The sequence below is a fragment of the Salmo salar genome, chromosome ssa14 (assembly GCF_905237065.1).
Source record: "Salmo salar chromosome ssa14, Ssal_v3.1, whole genome shotgun sequence".
NCBI classification, from domain to species: domain Eukaryota; kingdom Metazoa; phylum Chordata; class Actinopteri; order Salmoniformes; family Salmonidae; genus Salmo; species Salmo salar.
This window is the reverse complement of record NC_059455.1, coordinates 85826646-85842761: the sequence shown is the minus strand read 5'-3', so window position 1 is coordinate 85842761 and position 16116 is coordinate 85826646. Positions and strand designations below refer to the sequence as shown.

Sequence of the window (16116 nt, the reverse complement as noted above, 5' to 3'; positions counted from 1 at the left end):
TTTTCTAACGCTACTATACACTGGGGTAAAGAACCCCAACCACTCCGCCGGAGGTCACCAGTGACATCCTGTTCATTTTATCTGACCTTTGACCACTTAGCTTTGCCTATTGAGGTCACAGCGACTAAGGTACTGGTGGTCCTGTCAGACCTGTCCTCACCCTGGCTCTTTGAATATCGAGTCAGAATAACAAAACTATATTGTAAGATGTAATAAATGGCCTATAATTGGAAACATTTAATTAATTGGAAACATGTATTGTGTAACTACAAGGCCTAGTACATTATTGTGGTATTTGTAAGGTGGACATCATCACCAGAATCTTTTGTCTGCTTTTCGCTTGTTTTATCATTTTTTTGCTCCATTTTGTCCCAGGTCATTACATTTGACCTTGAAATTCTCACTACAAATGGTTACATGTTTTGTAACCTCTACCCTGGATCATAGCCTACTCCAGCATTTCCCAAACGAGGGGTTTGAAAACAGGAAATTCTGATATAAAGTGACGTCAGTAACCTTCAGTAGCAGCTAGATACAGTTGTAATAAACAGTGGTTTCTGTTTTCTTCCTACAAATGTACTTCTATCTTTTGAACGGTTTAAGCTAAATATTATTATGACCCCATCACTGATATTGATAAGTCAGATTGTCCGAGAGAGATTTATATGGTTATCAAAACGTCACGCCAGGGTAAGCCTACATGAAACACAACTCTTATTTTAAGTGTTTCTAAAATCCCCTATGGGGAAAAAATGTATTGTGAAAAAACTATAGGAACCAGTTCCCTTTTTGACCATTAGGTTTTCTGGGTATTATTACACCTATGCACACAAGCCTGTGTAGGACTCATTAGAGGCACTAAATCAGACTGGGGGGAAAAAGAACATCAATGATGCTGTCAGACTGATTTATAATAGACTGTCTAAGACACAGTTTAAATAGTAGACATTGGCTGTTGATTACACCTTGTGTTTTTTTACATGGTGTGTTTTTTTTTTTTATATCAAAATGGGGTCGCGGACCAAAAAAGTTTGGGAACCCCTGGCCAAGCCTACTCACTGGAATACCTATTTGTCTCCCCTAGTGGAGGAAAAATGGACCTACAATGACAAATAAAAAAACAGGGATCAGCGCATTGAGCTATAAAAAAAAAACGGATCAGCGCCATGTCTGATTCTCCAGTAGTGGAATAGAGAACGGGACACCTAAACCATTTAATTCCAGGGTCGGGGATCCCGTTCGGTCTCGAGAATGTCCGGGAGCGCAGGGATTCAGCAGGGCTCCCCGGCCATCGGTGCAGCGGGATCGGCGCCTGCGGCTCCGGGAGCCGGGGGAACCGAGGGTTCGGGCGCCACGGTAGGATCGGCACGAATCGCGGTGAAGAAGGCGCAGCTCCGCTCCTCCCCGCGCCCGAAGAAACTGGAGAAGCTCGGAGTTTATTCATCTTGCAAGGTAGTTTTAAGTAGTCCATTATTACATTATTTAACAATTATACATTTTGCAATGTTTTGAAAGTGGATTGTGTTTCAGATGCTTGTTGGTTTGCAGCGCTACCAAAATACAAACGCAGCAAAGGAAGCCATTGCTGCGCTTGCATTTTTTCATATCCCTCATGCTCTCGTCATGTAAAATGATCCTATTGGAAATAAACATCAGGAAAAAAACGGCAAAATGTTCAGTCTAGCGCTCCTGTATTATAATGTTAAAAATGTATTTCTAGGCGGGAGAGTGAACTATAAACATTCTCAAGGTGCTTTGACAAATTCAGGTTAGCCTGCATGCCTTGATGCGTAATGCCTCCAGCAAGGGGAGTGTGCGGGGCGTAATTCTCCCCACTGGAATAGTGACAGTGTGTTTTTTCCGTCTGTCAGCGCACGGTGGTAAAATAGAAAGTATTTATTGCAGTTATATATCATCTGCAGGGAGAGACAGCGTCTTTGTTTTGACAGTGACAGCTGCTGGGGGCGGAGTTTGTTGTTCCTGTGCACAGTTTGGCTCCAGCTAAGAGTTGTAGTGAGAGAGGGCTGGCCCACCAGGCATTGCCTAATTATGCCACTTTGTAGCCAATCTGTCTTTGTCAACTTATGCATATAAATTAAATGGGATTTTTCCTATTACCTTATGTTTCTAAACATGTGTGTGTGTGTGTGTATGCATACAGTATGTGTGTTTCTAACCTGTGGAACCCTGTGCTGTAGGCTGAGGGGGCCTGTAAGTGTAACAGCTGGAAGAGCCAGAACCCCCCTCCCACACCACCCCGTACAGACCAGCAGCCCAACACTGTCAACCTTCAGGACCCCTGTCGTAGCTGCTCTCATACACTGGGTAAGACTAGGGGGAGAGAGGGTTGAGAGCGGAGACATTAGGAGGAGTTGCCCTGTGTACCGGAAGGGGAGAGAGGGTCAGAGGGAGGACATGGGGATGGGGTGCCACTGCCTCGTGTAAGGGAATGATATAGGCAGGTGGAATGTTCTAGAAATCCAGGTAATAAGGAGGTAACAGGTTTTCAGGGACACATTGGTCATCAAAACTAAAGTCTTTCTTCTCACTCACTGTCTCTCCTTTTCAGGTGATCATGTAACCCACCTGGAGAATGTTTCAGAGGAGGAGATGAACAGGCTTCTGGGCATTGCTCTGGACGTGGAGTACCTGAACACATGTGTCCACAAAGAGGAGGACGCTGACACCAAACAAGTCTACTTCTCCCTCTTCAAGGTAGGCCACAGCTCAACATGTCAACAACACATTACTTTCAGTGCATCTGTCTCACAATGTCCTTCTTTCTCCTTCAGCTGTTGAGGAAATGCATCCTACAGATGGGCAAACCTGTAGTGGAGGCACAGGAGAGTCCTCCCTTTGAGAAACCTAGCATTGAACAGGCAAGTGTACGCAACAAATACACACACGCCTAGCAATAAAATACATATTTAGTTCACACTTACACAAGATGTACACATTATATTTTGCTTACATGATCTCTGTGTCTCTTCAACAGGGGGTGAATAACTTTGTCCAGTACAAGTTCAGTCATCTTCCCTCCAAGGAGCGACAGACCATCGTGGAGCTGGCCAAGATGTTCCTCAACCAGATCAACTACTGGCAGCTGGAGACACCCTCACAGAGACGACGGCGGGCCCCTGCTGATGATGCCGCCGGGTACAAAGTCAACTACACCAGGTAGCAGGCGCCCTTTGATGATATGATTGCAACTGCTGGCAGGCACGCTTTGAAGATGCGTTCACAGTCATGACATGTTTATTCCTAATGCACTGACCACACTGTGGGCTGGCTTCATGTTCTTAATGCTTTCATGCTGACTACACCGGGCGCGCGTGCGCGTGCGTCCACGTGCGCCATCCCACCCATGTAGATTTTGTTCATCCACACCAGACATGATTTGTCCTGGGATATAAACATTGGGTTGTTGTTTTACCTGAAATGCACAAGGTCCTTTTACCCCCCCTGGATCTTGGGAGTTTTGACCCATTTTGAGTTACACAATTGTGTGTTCTCAAACACTTAAACATAGGGTAGCTATGGTGTTTTTAGTCCCCAGTAGCCCCAGTTACTCCCATAACTTGGTACCAACAGATTCATTTTCTCTTCATTCCAAAAGATGTGTATATTTCATGCATATTGTATCACCGTTATATAACCTAGAATCAAACCCACATTTTTGTGGTGTGTTTTCCCCCAGATGGCTGTGCTACTGCAACGTCCCTCAGTTCTGTGACAGTCTACCGCGGTACGAGACGACCCAAATCTTCGGTCGGACCCTGCTGCGCTCTGTCTTCACTGTAATGAGGAAACAGCTGCTAGAGCAGGCCAGGCAGGAGAAGGATAAGCTACCCCCGGAGAAACGCACTCTCATCCTCACACACTTCCCCAAGTAAGAAACAAATTCTTCACACACACACAAGAGAGAGAGGAGGATTCCTAGTGTCGGTCTAGAGTAGGTGTGATGATGATATCTGTGTGCTGTAGATTCCTGTCCATGCTGGAGGAGGAGGTGTACAGTCACAGCTCTCCCATCTGGAGTGAAGACTTCCTGGCTGGATCCTCAGGAGGACCGATCCCCATCCATACAGGTAAAACACACCTGGCCTTTAGCCAGCTTGTCCAACACACTCTCACTTAGAGTTTTACCTTGCCTCAAAAAGTTTAAGTAGGGCAAGTTGTGATGTGATTGATATGATGAGTGCTACTCTCCATTGATAAATTAATCCGATGAGCTCCCCTGTGTATAATGACAGTGATCAGTGCGCCCCCGGTGGCCAGGCCTCTGTACTACAACACCAGCCCAGTATCTGTGGACCAATCCAGCTGTGGCAGTGTCAGTCCTGCCAGGAAGACCGCCTCTGTTCTGGAACCCAGCCCAGGTAAACACAACAGGCTCTACGCACAGATCTAGGATCAGCTTAGCCTCCACAAATTATAACCTTAACCATTAGTGGTAAAATCTCTCTTTAGATCAGTTTCTGGGGGCAACTTTACATATGATTTATCTGTGTAGGTGGGCAGAAGCGGAAGCCATCGGAGCCCCTCCCCCATGAGGAGACTAAGAAGCTTAGGATTGTCGGGGACATCCCCATGGAACTCATCAACGAAGTCATGGCAACCATCACCGACCCCGCCTCCATGCTGGGACCAGAGGTAGCATCAAACACTCAGGGCTCTGTTCAGTCAGATCCGCTTTAGCCGACTTCCGAATAGCGGTTGCTTTGGCGGTGCTTGAGGTGGAACTGCGTCAGAGCTGTCAAATTCAAAGGCGGCTCCTGGCATTATACCTAAAGTGGACATTGCCATTGTGTGCAGGGAGTCACCTTTGGAGAAATCCCATGCAGCCTTCAAGTTTGACCACTGGAATGCACAGGAGGCAGCTGAGGGGAAAACGGCTCATAATTATGTCCAGAACTGCGCAAATGGAATGGCATCAAACACCTGGAAATCAATTGTTTGATGTATTTGTTACCATTCCACGAATTCCGCCCCAGTTATTACCACGAGCCCGTTCTCCCCAATTAAGGTGCCACCAACCTCATGTGCTGGAATGTAAGACGTAGTAATCATCTGATTATGATGATAGAAATACTAATTATTTTGTTTAATGATTCATCTATTTGAGTGTCATTATTTCTATACAGCCTACACTTTCTGTGTCTGAACTTCTAACTCGAGTGGGGCGGGTGTGGCTTCGTGACAATGATCGCAAGAGCAGCTGCTCACCGATTTGAAGGCTCCAACGCAGTTCCACCTCCAACACCACCAAAACATCCACTATGCGGCTTTCTGCTATCGCCGGTTAACTCTTGATCTGATGGAAACTAGGCCTCAATCAGTCCAACATGTATTCATCAATACTTCCATCTCTTCAGTCCAACATGTATTCATCAATACTTCCATCTCTTCAGTCCAACATGTATTCATCAATACTTCCATCTCTTCAGTCCAACACGTATTCATCAATACTTCCATCTCTTCAGTCCAACACGTAGTCATCAATACTTCCATCTCTTCAGTCCAACACATAGTCATCAATACTTCCATCACTTAACACTCTATTCCATCTCAGTTAAAAATCAGTTAGTGGATATTAGATTATATTTGACTTGCAGTTCAGAACCCCCCACTAAGTCAATGTTTTAGAGGCAGTATTGAGGTTTGAAGGTGATGATTATGGTGAAGCTACTGCTGCTGCTGACAATAATGATGATAATGGGACAAATATAAGGACACTGCTAAATCAAAATGAGTGCTGTAATAGGACTTGATGATGAGTAAGGCTGACGTCATCCCCTCCCCACCCCCAGACCAGTCTACTGTCGGCCCACTCAGCCCGTGATGAGGCGGCACGCCTGGAGGAGAGGAGGGGGGTGATAGAGTTCCACGTCATCGGGAACTCCCTCAACCAGAAGCCCAACAAGAGGATCCTCATGTGGCTGGTGGGCCTCCAGAATGTCTTCTCTCACCAGCTGCCTCGCATGCCCAAAGAGTACATCACACGCCTCGTCTTTGACCCGTGAGTGTTACCATGAAAGATGGCACCGACAGACATGGCAGCTCTGCTTTAGCTCATTAGCAACTTTGCAGTATTTTGTTTTTTTGTGTGTTATTTCTTACATTATTAGCCCAGAATGTTTTTTTGTGTTATTATATACAGCTGGAAATAACTTTTGGATATCAGAGCGGCAGTAACTCACCAGCATTTCGACCAGGAATACGACTTCCAAGAATTGGATCCTTTGTTCGCACCCCCCAGGGCAATTGAACTGATCCCAGAGGCTGCTCCAAGACCCGGTGGAGAAGAGGTATTCGGAGTGGACTTCTAGTCCGACTCAAGAGGCGGGCACACCATCCACTGCTTCCGAGTATATTACTCGCTAATATGTATATACTGTCCCCGTCCATACAGCCAGCTGGTTCTCAGTACATCGCACAGACAGAAATAAAAAACTCTCCAGGAAGAAGTAGGGCGGTGGTGTATGTTTCATGATTAACTACTCGTGGTGTGATTGTGATAACGTTCAGAAACTAAAGTCCTTTTGTTCACCCGACCTAGAATATTTCACAATCAAATACCGACCGTATTATCTCCCAAGAGAATTATCTTCGGTTATAGTCACAGCCGTGTTTATTCCCCCTCAAGCCGATACCACGACGGCCCTCAAGGAACAACACTGGACTTTATGCAAACTGGTAACCACATATCCTGAGGCTGCATTTATTGTAGCTGGGGATTTTAACAAAGCAAATTTGAGGAAAACGCTACCGAAGTTCTATCAACACATTGACTGCAGTACTCGCGCTGGGAAAACACTCAACCACTGCTATTCTCTCTTCCGGGATGCCTAGAAGGCCCTCCCCCACCCTCCCTTTGGCAAATCAGATCACAACTCCATTTTGCTCCTCCCTTCCTATAGGCAGAAACTCAAACAGGAAGTACCCGTGCTAAGGTCTATTCAACACTGGTCTGACCAATCAGAATCCATGCTTCAAGATTGTTTTGATCACGGGATATGTTCTGGGTAGCCTCGGAGAATAACATTGATGTATACACGGACACGGTGACTGAGTTCATCAGGAAGTGTATAGGGGATGTTGTTCCCACTGTTACTATTAAAACCTACCCAAACCAGAAACCATGGATAGATGGCAGCATTCACGCTAAACTGAAAGCATGAACCATTTAACCATGGCAAGGTGACTGGGAATATGGTTGAATACAAACAGTGTAGTTATTCCCTCTGTAAAGCAATCAAACAGGCAAAACGTCAGTACAGAGACAAAGTGGAGTCACAATTCAACGGCTCAGACATGAGATGTATGTGGCAGCGTCTACAGACAATCACGGATTACAAAGGTAAAACCAGCCACGTCGCGGACACTGACGTTTTTCTCCCAGACAGCTAAACACCTTTGCCCGCTTTGAGGATAACACAGTGCCTTCCCGCAGCCTACTCCCAAGGACTGTGGGCTCTCGTTCTCCATGGCTGACGTGAGTGAGACATTTTAAGCGTCTTAACGCTCACAAGGCTGCCGGGCCAGACGCCATCCCTAGCCACGTCCTCAGAGCATGCGCAGACCAGCTGGCTGGAGTGTTTACGGACAAATTCAATCTCTCCCTATCCCAGTCTGCTGTCCCCACTTGCTTCAAGATGTCCACCATTGTTCCTGTACCCAAGAAAGCAAAGGTAACTGAAATAAATTGCCCTGTAGAACTCACTTCTGTCATCATGAAGTGCTTTGAGAGGCTAGTTAAGGATCATATCACCTCTACCTTACATGACACCCTAGACCCACTTCAATTTGCTTACCGCCCAATAGATCCACAGACGATGCAATCACCATTGCACTGCATACTGCCCTATCCCATCTGGACAAGAGGAATACATGTGTAAGAATGCTGTTCATTGACTATAGCTCAGCCTTCAACACCATAGTACCCTCCAAGCTCATCATCAAGCTCGGGGTCTGAACCCCGCCCTGTGCAACTGGGTCCTGGACTTCCTGATGGGCCGCCTCCCATGGTGGTGAAGGTAGGAAACAACATCTCCACATCACTGATCCTCGACACAGGGGCCCCACAAGGGTGTGTGCTCAGCCCCCTCACTCCTGGTGGAGTGGTGCTAGGAAATAACCTCTCCCTCAACATCAACAAAATGAAGGAGCTGATCGTGGACTTCAGGAAAGGGGGAGCATGCTCCTATCCACATTGACGGGACCGCAGTGGAGAAGGTGGAAAGCTTCAAGTTCCTCGGCGTACACATCAACTGACTATCTGAAATGGTCCACCCACACAGACATTGTGGTGAAGAAGGCACAACAGTGCCTATTCAACCTCAGGAGGCTGAAGAAATTTGACTTGGCCCCTAAGACTCTCACAATTGAGAGCATCCTGTAGGGCTGTGTCACCACATGGTATGGCAACTGCAACGCCCGCAACCGCAGGGCTCTCCAGAGGGTGGTGCGGTCTGCACAACACATCACAGAGGGCACACTGCCTGCCCTCCAGGACACCTACAGCAGGAAGGCCAAAAAGCTCATCAAGGACATCAACCACCCGAGCCACAGCCTGTTCACCCCGCTATCATCCAGAACAGGTGTATAAAAGCTGGGGCCGAGAGACTAAAAAACTGCTTCTATCTCAAGGCCTTCACACTGTTACATAGCCATAACTAGCCGGCAACCCTGCCCCTTAGAGGCTGCTGCCCTAGATACATAGACATGGAATCACTGGTCACTTTAATAATGGAACACTAGTCACTTTAATAATGTTTACATGCTGCTTTACTCATTTCATGTGTATATACTGTATTCTATTCTACTGTATTTTAGTCAATGCCACTCCGACATTGCTCGTCCTAATATTTATATATTTCTTAATTCCATTATTTTACTTTTAGATTTGTGTGTATTGTTGTGAATTGTTAGATATTACTGCACTGTTGGAGCTAGGAACACAAGCATTTCGCTACACCTGCAATAACATCTGCTAAATTTGTGTATGTGACCAATAAAATAAGATTTGATTTAGAGTTCTACCCTGATTGACTGACCACCAAACAGAAAAATAGTCCCAACTTTGTAGCACAGAAAGAAGACTCTTAATGTGAAGTTGCTCTACAGTTGTAACCAGAGGTTTGACCCCTCAACGTTATGGCAACAATTGAACATTACACTTGGCTGTATCTCTTTAACCCTAAAGCAGAAGTTGAACCCAGTTTCATATTATGAGGTGTTGAGATGAATGGGAACCGTTCACTTTCTCTCCAAACAGTAAGCACAAGACTCTGTCGCTGATCAAAGATGGCCGTGTGATCGGAGGGATCTGCTTCCGGATGTTCCCCTCGCAGAGCTTCACAGAGATCGTATTCTGTGCTGTCACCTCCAACGAGCAGGTCAAGGTACGAGAATGCAGCTCTTTTAACCTAGTCCAGATCTGTTTGTGCTGTCTTTCCAACTCCTATGGACATGTTTGACATGACAGTGACCATAGGACTTGGCTATACACAAACAAACAGTTCTGGGACCAGGCTACAGTTCCTCTTCTGGTCGCATTTCTGTTGGTATTAACTGATATGACTGATATTCATTCTACTGCCATTGTGCTCCGTGCCTCACTCTTCTTGATTGGTCAGTTTTGACCTTTGACCCCTACCTATTGTTTAAAGGGATACGGCACTCACCTGATGAACCATCTGAAGGAGTACCACATCAAGCACGACATCCTCAACTTCCTCACCTACGCAGACGAGTATGCCATTGGCTACTTCAAAAAGCAGGTCAGTACATGATTGGCTGCTTAAAAAGATCAGCAAATGGCATTGGTTATCTTGTAATGTAGGGAAACATCAAGAAACTGTCTCTTTAAAAAAATGTACCATTCTTACAGCTCTCTCCCTTTCTCTTTCTCTCCATCTCTCTCTCTGTCTCAGGGCTTCTCTAAAGACATCAAGGTTCCCAAGGCCAAGTATCTGGGCTACATCAAAGACTATGAGGGAGCGACGCTGATGGGCTGTGAGCTCAACCCCAGCATCCCTTACACTGAGTTCTCTGTCATTATCAAGAAGCAGAAAGAGGTGTGTGTGGTGTGTGCATGCCTACGATGTCTATTTGTATAATAAATTGAGTTACCTAAGTTCTCTCTCTTTCGGTCTCCCTTCCACTATCTCTCTCACACCCTCCCTCCCTCTCACTCACTCCATCCTCCCTTTCAGATCATAAAGAAACTGATAGAGAGGAAGCAAGCTCAGATCAGAAAGGTCTACCCAGGACTTTCCTGTTTTAAGGAAGGAGTTCGACAGATTCCCATCGAGAGCATTCCTGGAATACGTACGTTTCTCCTCCTGTCATTATATTAGTCTACCTTCAGCATAGGTTCAAAGGATGCGTCCAAAATGGCACCCTATTCCCTACATGGGCCCTGGTCAAATATAGGCCACTATATCGGGAATATGGTGCCATTGTGGACAAAGGCAAATCTCCAAAGAGGTAGCAGTGATTTGGGCAGTAAAGAAGTGTGTGGACAGTGTCTAGTTTAACTCAACTCCTTTTTTTCACCAGGAGAAACTGGATGGAAACCGGTGGGCAAAGGGTAAGTCTTTCAGCTCCTTATAGCTTCTACTCATCTATTTTTAGTAAAACAAATGTAACGGCTTTTAAGTTTTCCTTCTAAAGCTTAGCCAGTGAGCTACCGCTGTCATCGTCATGGTAACTCTGACAGAAAATGAGGTGAATGCAACTTCCTGTTTACTGTTGTGATCCCAGGAAAGAGCTGAAGGATCCAGATCAGCTGTACAGCACCCTGAAGACCATCCTACAACACGTTAAGGTGAGGGATACGCACACACACGCATGCACACACGCACTCACTCACTCACTCTCAAACGCACATACACACCAACTCGTAGCCACACACACACACACAGGTTTCTCATTATGTGTTATAGAGTCACCAGAATGCCTGGCCGTTCATGGAACCAGTGAAAAAGACTGAGGCTCCCGGCTACTACCAAGTCATCCGCTTCCCCATGGGTATGTATGGCACTACGCATGGAACACATCTGTGCCTGGGTCAACTCTTCAGGGGAAGGAATATACATAACTTGTAAGCAAGAAAATATGGATGATTGAATTGAGTCAGATACAGCCCCTTCAGAAAGTATTCATACCCCTTGACTTGTTCCACATTTTGTTGTGTTACAGCCTGAATTCAAAATGGATTAAATAGATTATTTTCTGACCCATCTACACACAATACCCCATAATGACAAAGTGAAAGTTTTTGCTAATTTATTGAAGAATTACATTTATTGAAGGCCGAAACATGGGTAAATCTCTAAGGGCTTTCCACACCTGGATTATGCAACATTTGTCCCATTATTCTTTAAAAAAAAATATTCAAGCTGTCAAATTGGTTGTTGATCATTGCTTGACAACCATTTTCAGGTCTTGCCATAGATTTTCAAGTAGATTTAAGTCAATTCTGTAACTCGGCCACTCAGGAACATTCACTGTCTTCTTGGTAAGCAACTCCAGTGTAGATTTTGCCTTGTGTTTTAGATTATTGTTCTGCTGAAAGGTTAATTCATCTTCTAGTGTCTGGTGGAAACCAGACTGAACCAGGTTTTCCGCTAGGATTTTGCCTGTAGTTAGCTCCTTTCCATTTAAAAAAAAAAATCACAGAGCGGAACAGCGGACTGTCAAGCTCCCGCCTATTCCTCTCTTTGGATTGGTGGATACATCTCTTTATTTGAATACTTTTTAAAATATTCGATGAGGGGTGTTGATGTCAATGCCTGTATTCAATGGAGATTGAGGTGCTACGCTGATATGCATAGGCCATTTTATTTATTTGATTTTGGGCTTCGCCTTTTCTTCTCTGGTATAGTTACCTACAGACAGACACGTAATGGCTAGTTAACCTGTTAGGGCTAGTGGGCAGTATTGACACGGCCGGATAAAAAACGTACCCGATTTAATCTGGTTACTACTCCTGCCCAGTAACTAGAATATGCATATAATTATTGGCTTTGGATAGAAAACACCCTAAAGTTTCTAAAACTGTTTGAATGGTGTCTGTGAGTATAACAGAACTCAAATGGCAGGCCAAAACCTGAGAAGATTCCATGCAGGAAGTGGCCTGTCTGACAAGTGGTGTTTCATCTTGGCTCTTTTTATTGAAGACTGAGGATCTTTGCTCTAACGTGACACTTCCTACGGCTCCCATAGGCTCTCAGAGCCCGGGAAAAAGCTGAACGATATCGAGGCAGGCTCTGGCTGAAACACATTATCGCTTTTGGCAAGTGGCCGATCTGAGTACTATGGGCTTAGGCGCGTGCCCGAGTCGACCGAATGCTTTATTTTCTTTTGTCTGTTTACCTAAACGCAGATTCCCGGTCGGAATATTATCGCTTTTTTAATTAGAAAAATGGCATAAAAATAGATTTTAAACAGCGGTTGACATGCTTCGAAGTACGGTAATGGAATATTTAGAATTTTTTTTGTCACGAATTGCGCCATGCTCGTCACCCTTATTTACCCTTTCGGATAGTGTCTTGAACGCACGAACAAAACGCCGCTGTTTGGATATAACTATGGATTATTTTGAACCAAACCAACATTTGTTATTGAAGTAGAAGTCCTGGGAGTGCATTCTGACGAAGACAGCAAAGGTAATAACATTTTTCTTATAGTAAATGTGACTTTTCTGAGTGCTAAACTTGCTGGGTGTCTAAATAGCTAGCCCTGTGATGCCGGGCTATCTACTGAGAATATTGCAAAATGTGCTTTCACCGAAAAGCTATTTTAAAATCGGACATATCGAGTGCATAGAGGAGTTCTGTATCTATAATTCTTAAAATAATTGTTATGCTTTTTGTGAACGTTTATCGTGAGTAATTTAGTAAATTCACCGGCAGTGTTCGGTGGGAATGCTAGTCACATGCTAATGTAAAAAGCTGGTTTTTTATATAAATATGAACTTGATTGAACAAAACATGCATGTATTGTATAACATAATGTCGTAGGGTTGTCATCTGATGAAGATCATCAAAGGTTAGTGCTGCATTTAGCTGTGGTTTGGGTTTATGTGACATTATATGCTAGCTTGAAAAATGGGTGTCTGATTATTTCTGGCTGGGTACTCTGCTGACATAATCTAATGTTTTGCTTTCGTTGTAAAGCCTTTTTGAAATCGGACAGTGTGGTTAGATTAACGAGAGTCTTTAAAATGGTGTAAAATAGTCATATGTTTGAGAGTTTAAGTCATATTGTGTTAATCACAACGTTTGGTTTCATAGTGGTTAATCAAGAGTGGTGTTAATGTTGTGTGATTATCTCCAGACCTGAAGACGATGTCGGAGCGTCTGAAGAGCAGGTACTACACCACGCGGAAGCTCTTCATGGCCGACATGCAGCGCATCTTCACCAACTGTCGCGAGTACAATCCCCCAGAGAGCGAGTACTACAAGTGTGCCAACCTGCTAGAGAAGTTCTTCTACACCAAGATCAAGGAGGCAGGTCTCATTGAGAAGTGAAGAGATGGGAGGGGCTTCAAGGGTAAGGGAGCAATGGGCTTAGGTCTAATGATTTCAAAAGGTTTTTGTTTTTATTTACTTATTCTTTATTTTTCTACTGCGTTCAACCAGAAAAAGAAATAGATATATATCCAGTAGGGAAGATGATTTTAGGTTAATCAGTATACTATCCCTTGCCCCACTCAGGAAAACAGAAGTCCTAGATAGAAACTCCAATCTGTTCAGCTAACCCAACCCTCCATCTGTTCAGCTAACCCAACCCTCCATCTGTTCAGCTAACCCAACCCTCCATCTGTTCAGCTAACCCAACCCTCCATCTGTTCAGGTAACCCAACCCTCCATCTGTTCAGCTAACCCAACCCTCCATCTGTTCAACTAACCCAACCCTCCATCTGTTCAGCTGACCCAACCCTCCATCTGTTCAACTAACCTAACCCTCCATCTGTTCAACTAACCCAACCCTCCATCTGTTCAGCTGACCCAACCCTCCATCTGTTCAACTAACCCAACCCTCCATCTGTTCAGCTGACCCAACCCTCCATCTGTTCAGCTGACCCAACCCTCCATCTGTTCAGCTGACCCAACCCTCCATCTGTTCAGCTAACCCAACCCTCCATCTGTTCAGCTAACCCAACCCTCCATCTGTTCAGCTGACCCAACCCTCCATCTGTTCAGCTGACCCAACCCTCCATCTGTTCAGCTGACCCAACCCTCCATCTGTTCAGCTGACCCAACCCTCCATCTGTTCAACTGACCCAACCCTCCATCTGTTCAGCTAACCCAACCCTCCATCTGTTCAACTAACCCTACATCTGTTCAGCTAACCCTCCATCTGTTCAACTAACCTAACCCTCCATCTGTTCAACTAACCCAACCCTCCATCTGTTCAACTAACCCTACATCTGTTCAGCTAACCCTCCATCTGTTCAACTAACCCAACCCTCCATCTGTTCAACTAACCCTCCATCTGTTCAGCTGACCCAACCCTCCATCTGTTCAGCTAACCCAACCCTCCATCTGTTCAACTAACCCAACCCTCCATCTGTTCAGCTAACCCTCCATCTGTTCAACTAACCTAACCCTCCATCTGTTCAACTAACCCAACCCTCCATCTGTTCAACTAACCCTCCATCTGTTCAGCTAACCCTCCATCTGTTCAGCTAACCCTCCATCTGTTTAGCTAACCCTCCATCTGTTCAGCTAACCCTCCATCTGTTCAGCTAACCCTCCATCTGTTCAACTAACCTAACCCTCCATCTGTTCAACTAACCTTACATCTGTTCAGCTAACCCTACATCTGTTCAACTAACCTAACCCTCCATCTGTTCAACTAACCTAACTGTACATCTGTTTGGAGTCATACTACATGTAAGACGTCACATCTGTGAAGAACTGGACTGTCTGAGAGATATGGGGAGGGATAGTCAGTTACTCAGTCATTCAGTCTCTGTCTCCATATGATGTTACTGGGTCGTAATGGTGTAGGGTGAAAATACCCCTAGACGCCGATTTTGGGTCAGTTTTGCACTTTCCCCACTAATGGTAAAGGTTAGGATTAGGGGAGGGGAAGCTGATCCTAGATCTGTACCTAGGGGAACCCTCAACCTGGAACCATAGTAATGACTTGTTTTATTTGTATGTGCGTGTTATGCGTGACTTCAGATGAGGTCTGTCCCAGAATTTATGAGGGCATAATTTGTATGTATGTTACTAGAGAGTTCATCCTGCCAAAAAAGGAAAATTATATTTTAAATCTATGTATGAATTTTAACAATTGTAAACCTCTTGAATTACTTGCTGTATATTTTTCACGTTTTGTTTTTTTAAACTGAAAGGAGGGGAAGCCTCTTTTCTTGAAGTTACCCTTCATGCTGGTCCATGTAAAAAGTCCAATAGGGCAAAAGGTGACCATGGAAATGCACTTATTTATTTTTTCAAGCAACTATTCAGCATCACATGGTGAAAAATAGCTTTTTTGTTTTCCATCGAGATGTTCTGTTTTTTGAGAAAAGCACTATGAACTAATGGCTAATTTTAACTATGTAGAGTTTCTCCTTATTTATGTGCTGTAATTTTTAAGGAATAATGCTTAATAAAATAATTTATTCTGTCTTATTTGTCTAGACAATTGATATCTTTGTACTTTGAAGATAAAATAAAGATTGTGCAATACTATGTAGTTTTGCATAAAAGATGTTTGTACTTTTTCAAACTTTAGGAGAAACCTGGATTTTGTAATATTGGTTTGAATGACAGACTATTTTATAGACTGATTAAAATAGAAGTGAATCTAATGGATTGGAGTTGTTTTTCCTGCTACAAATCACACTGACTCGGACGTTCCAACTCAAATCCCACTTTGCAAATTGATATAAAACAAAAGCCGTTTTTATACCTGTCGCTAACATGGGTCCTGTGTCCATCCACATTCTGATTGCCCACAGTTGAAATAACAGGTGTAGACGATTAAAATAACATTGTCGGTCACCTGCTCAGAGGTTGCATGCGTCTATGGTTGCGTGTCACATCAACTGTCAGATTGCTATAACCTGGTTAGTTGATACTTAAATACCTATCC

The 16116-nt window shown here is 44.4% G+C and overlaps 1 protein-coding gene across 1 annotated transcript; it reads left to right on the top strand.

Annotated features, from left to right (window-relative positions):
* The first annotated feature begins 740 nt into the window (after positions 1-740).
* On the top strand, positions 741-15653 carry LOC106570503 (histone acetyltransferase KAT2B). The gene is made up of 18 exons (XM_014142909.2): positions 741-1452; positions 2199-2325; positions 2570-2715; positions 2793-2879; positions 2996-3177; positions 3698-3889; positions 3985-4088; positions 4254-4379; positions 4514-4653; positions 5811-6019; positions 9278-9404; positions 9672-9782; positions 9936-10079; positions 10218-10332; positions 10564-10594; positions 10768-10831; positions 10950-11034; positions 13345-15653. Exons 1-18 carry the CDS (start codon positions 1252-1254, stop codon positions 13536-13538), a joined length of 2385 nt encoding a protein of 794 aa, XP_013998384.1. The 5' UTR covers positions 741-1251; the 3' UTR covers positions 13539-15653.
* Positions 15654-16116: the final 463 nt, after the last annotated feature.

Bases quoted from the DNA above. Each gene is read 5' to 3' on its own strand.
- LOC106570503 (XM_014142909.2), top strand. From the start codon at position 1,252: ATGTCCGGGAGCGCAGGGATTCAGCAGGGCTCCCCGGCCATCGGTGCA. The intron at 2,880-2,995 runs GCAAGTGTACGC...TCTCTTCAACAG, and splicing joins AGAAACCTAGCATTGAACAG to GGGGTGAATAACTTTGTCCA. The intron at 10,595-10,767 runs GTAAGTCTTTCA...TTGTGATCCCAG, and splicing joins TGGAAACCGGTGGGCAAAGG to GAAAGAGCTGAAGGATCCAG.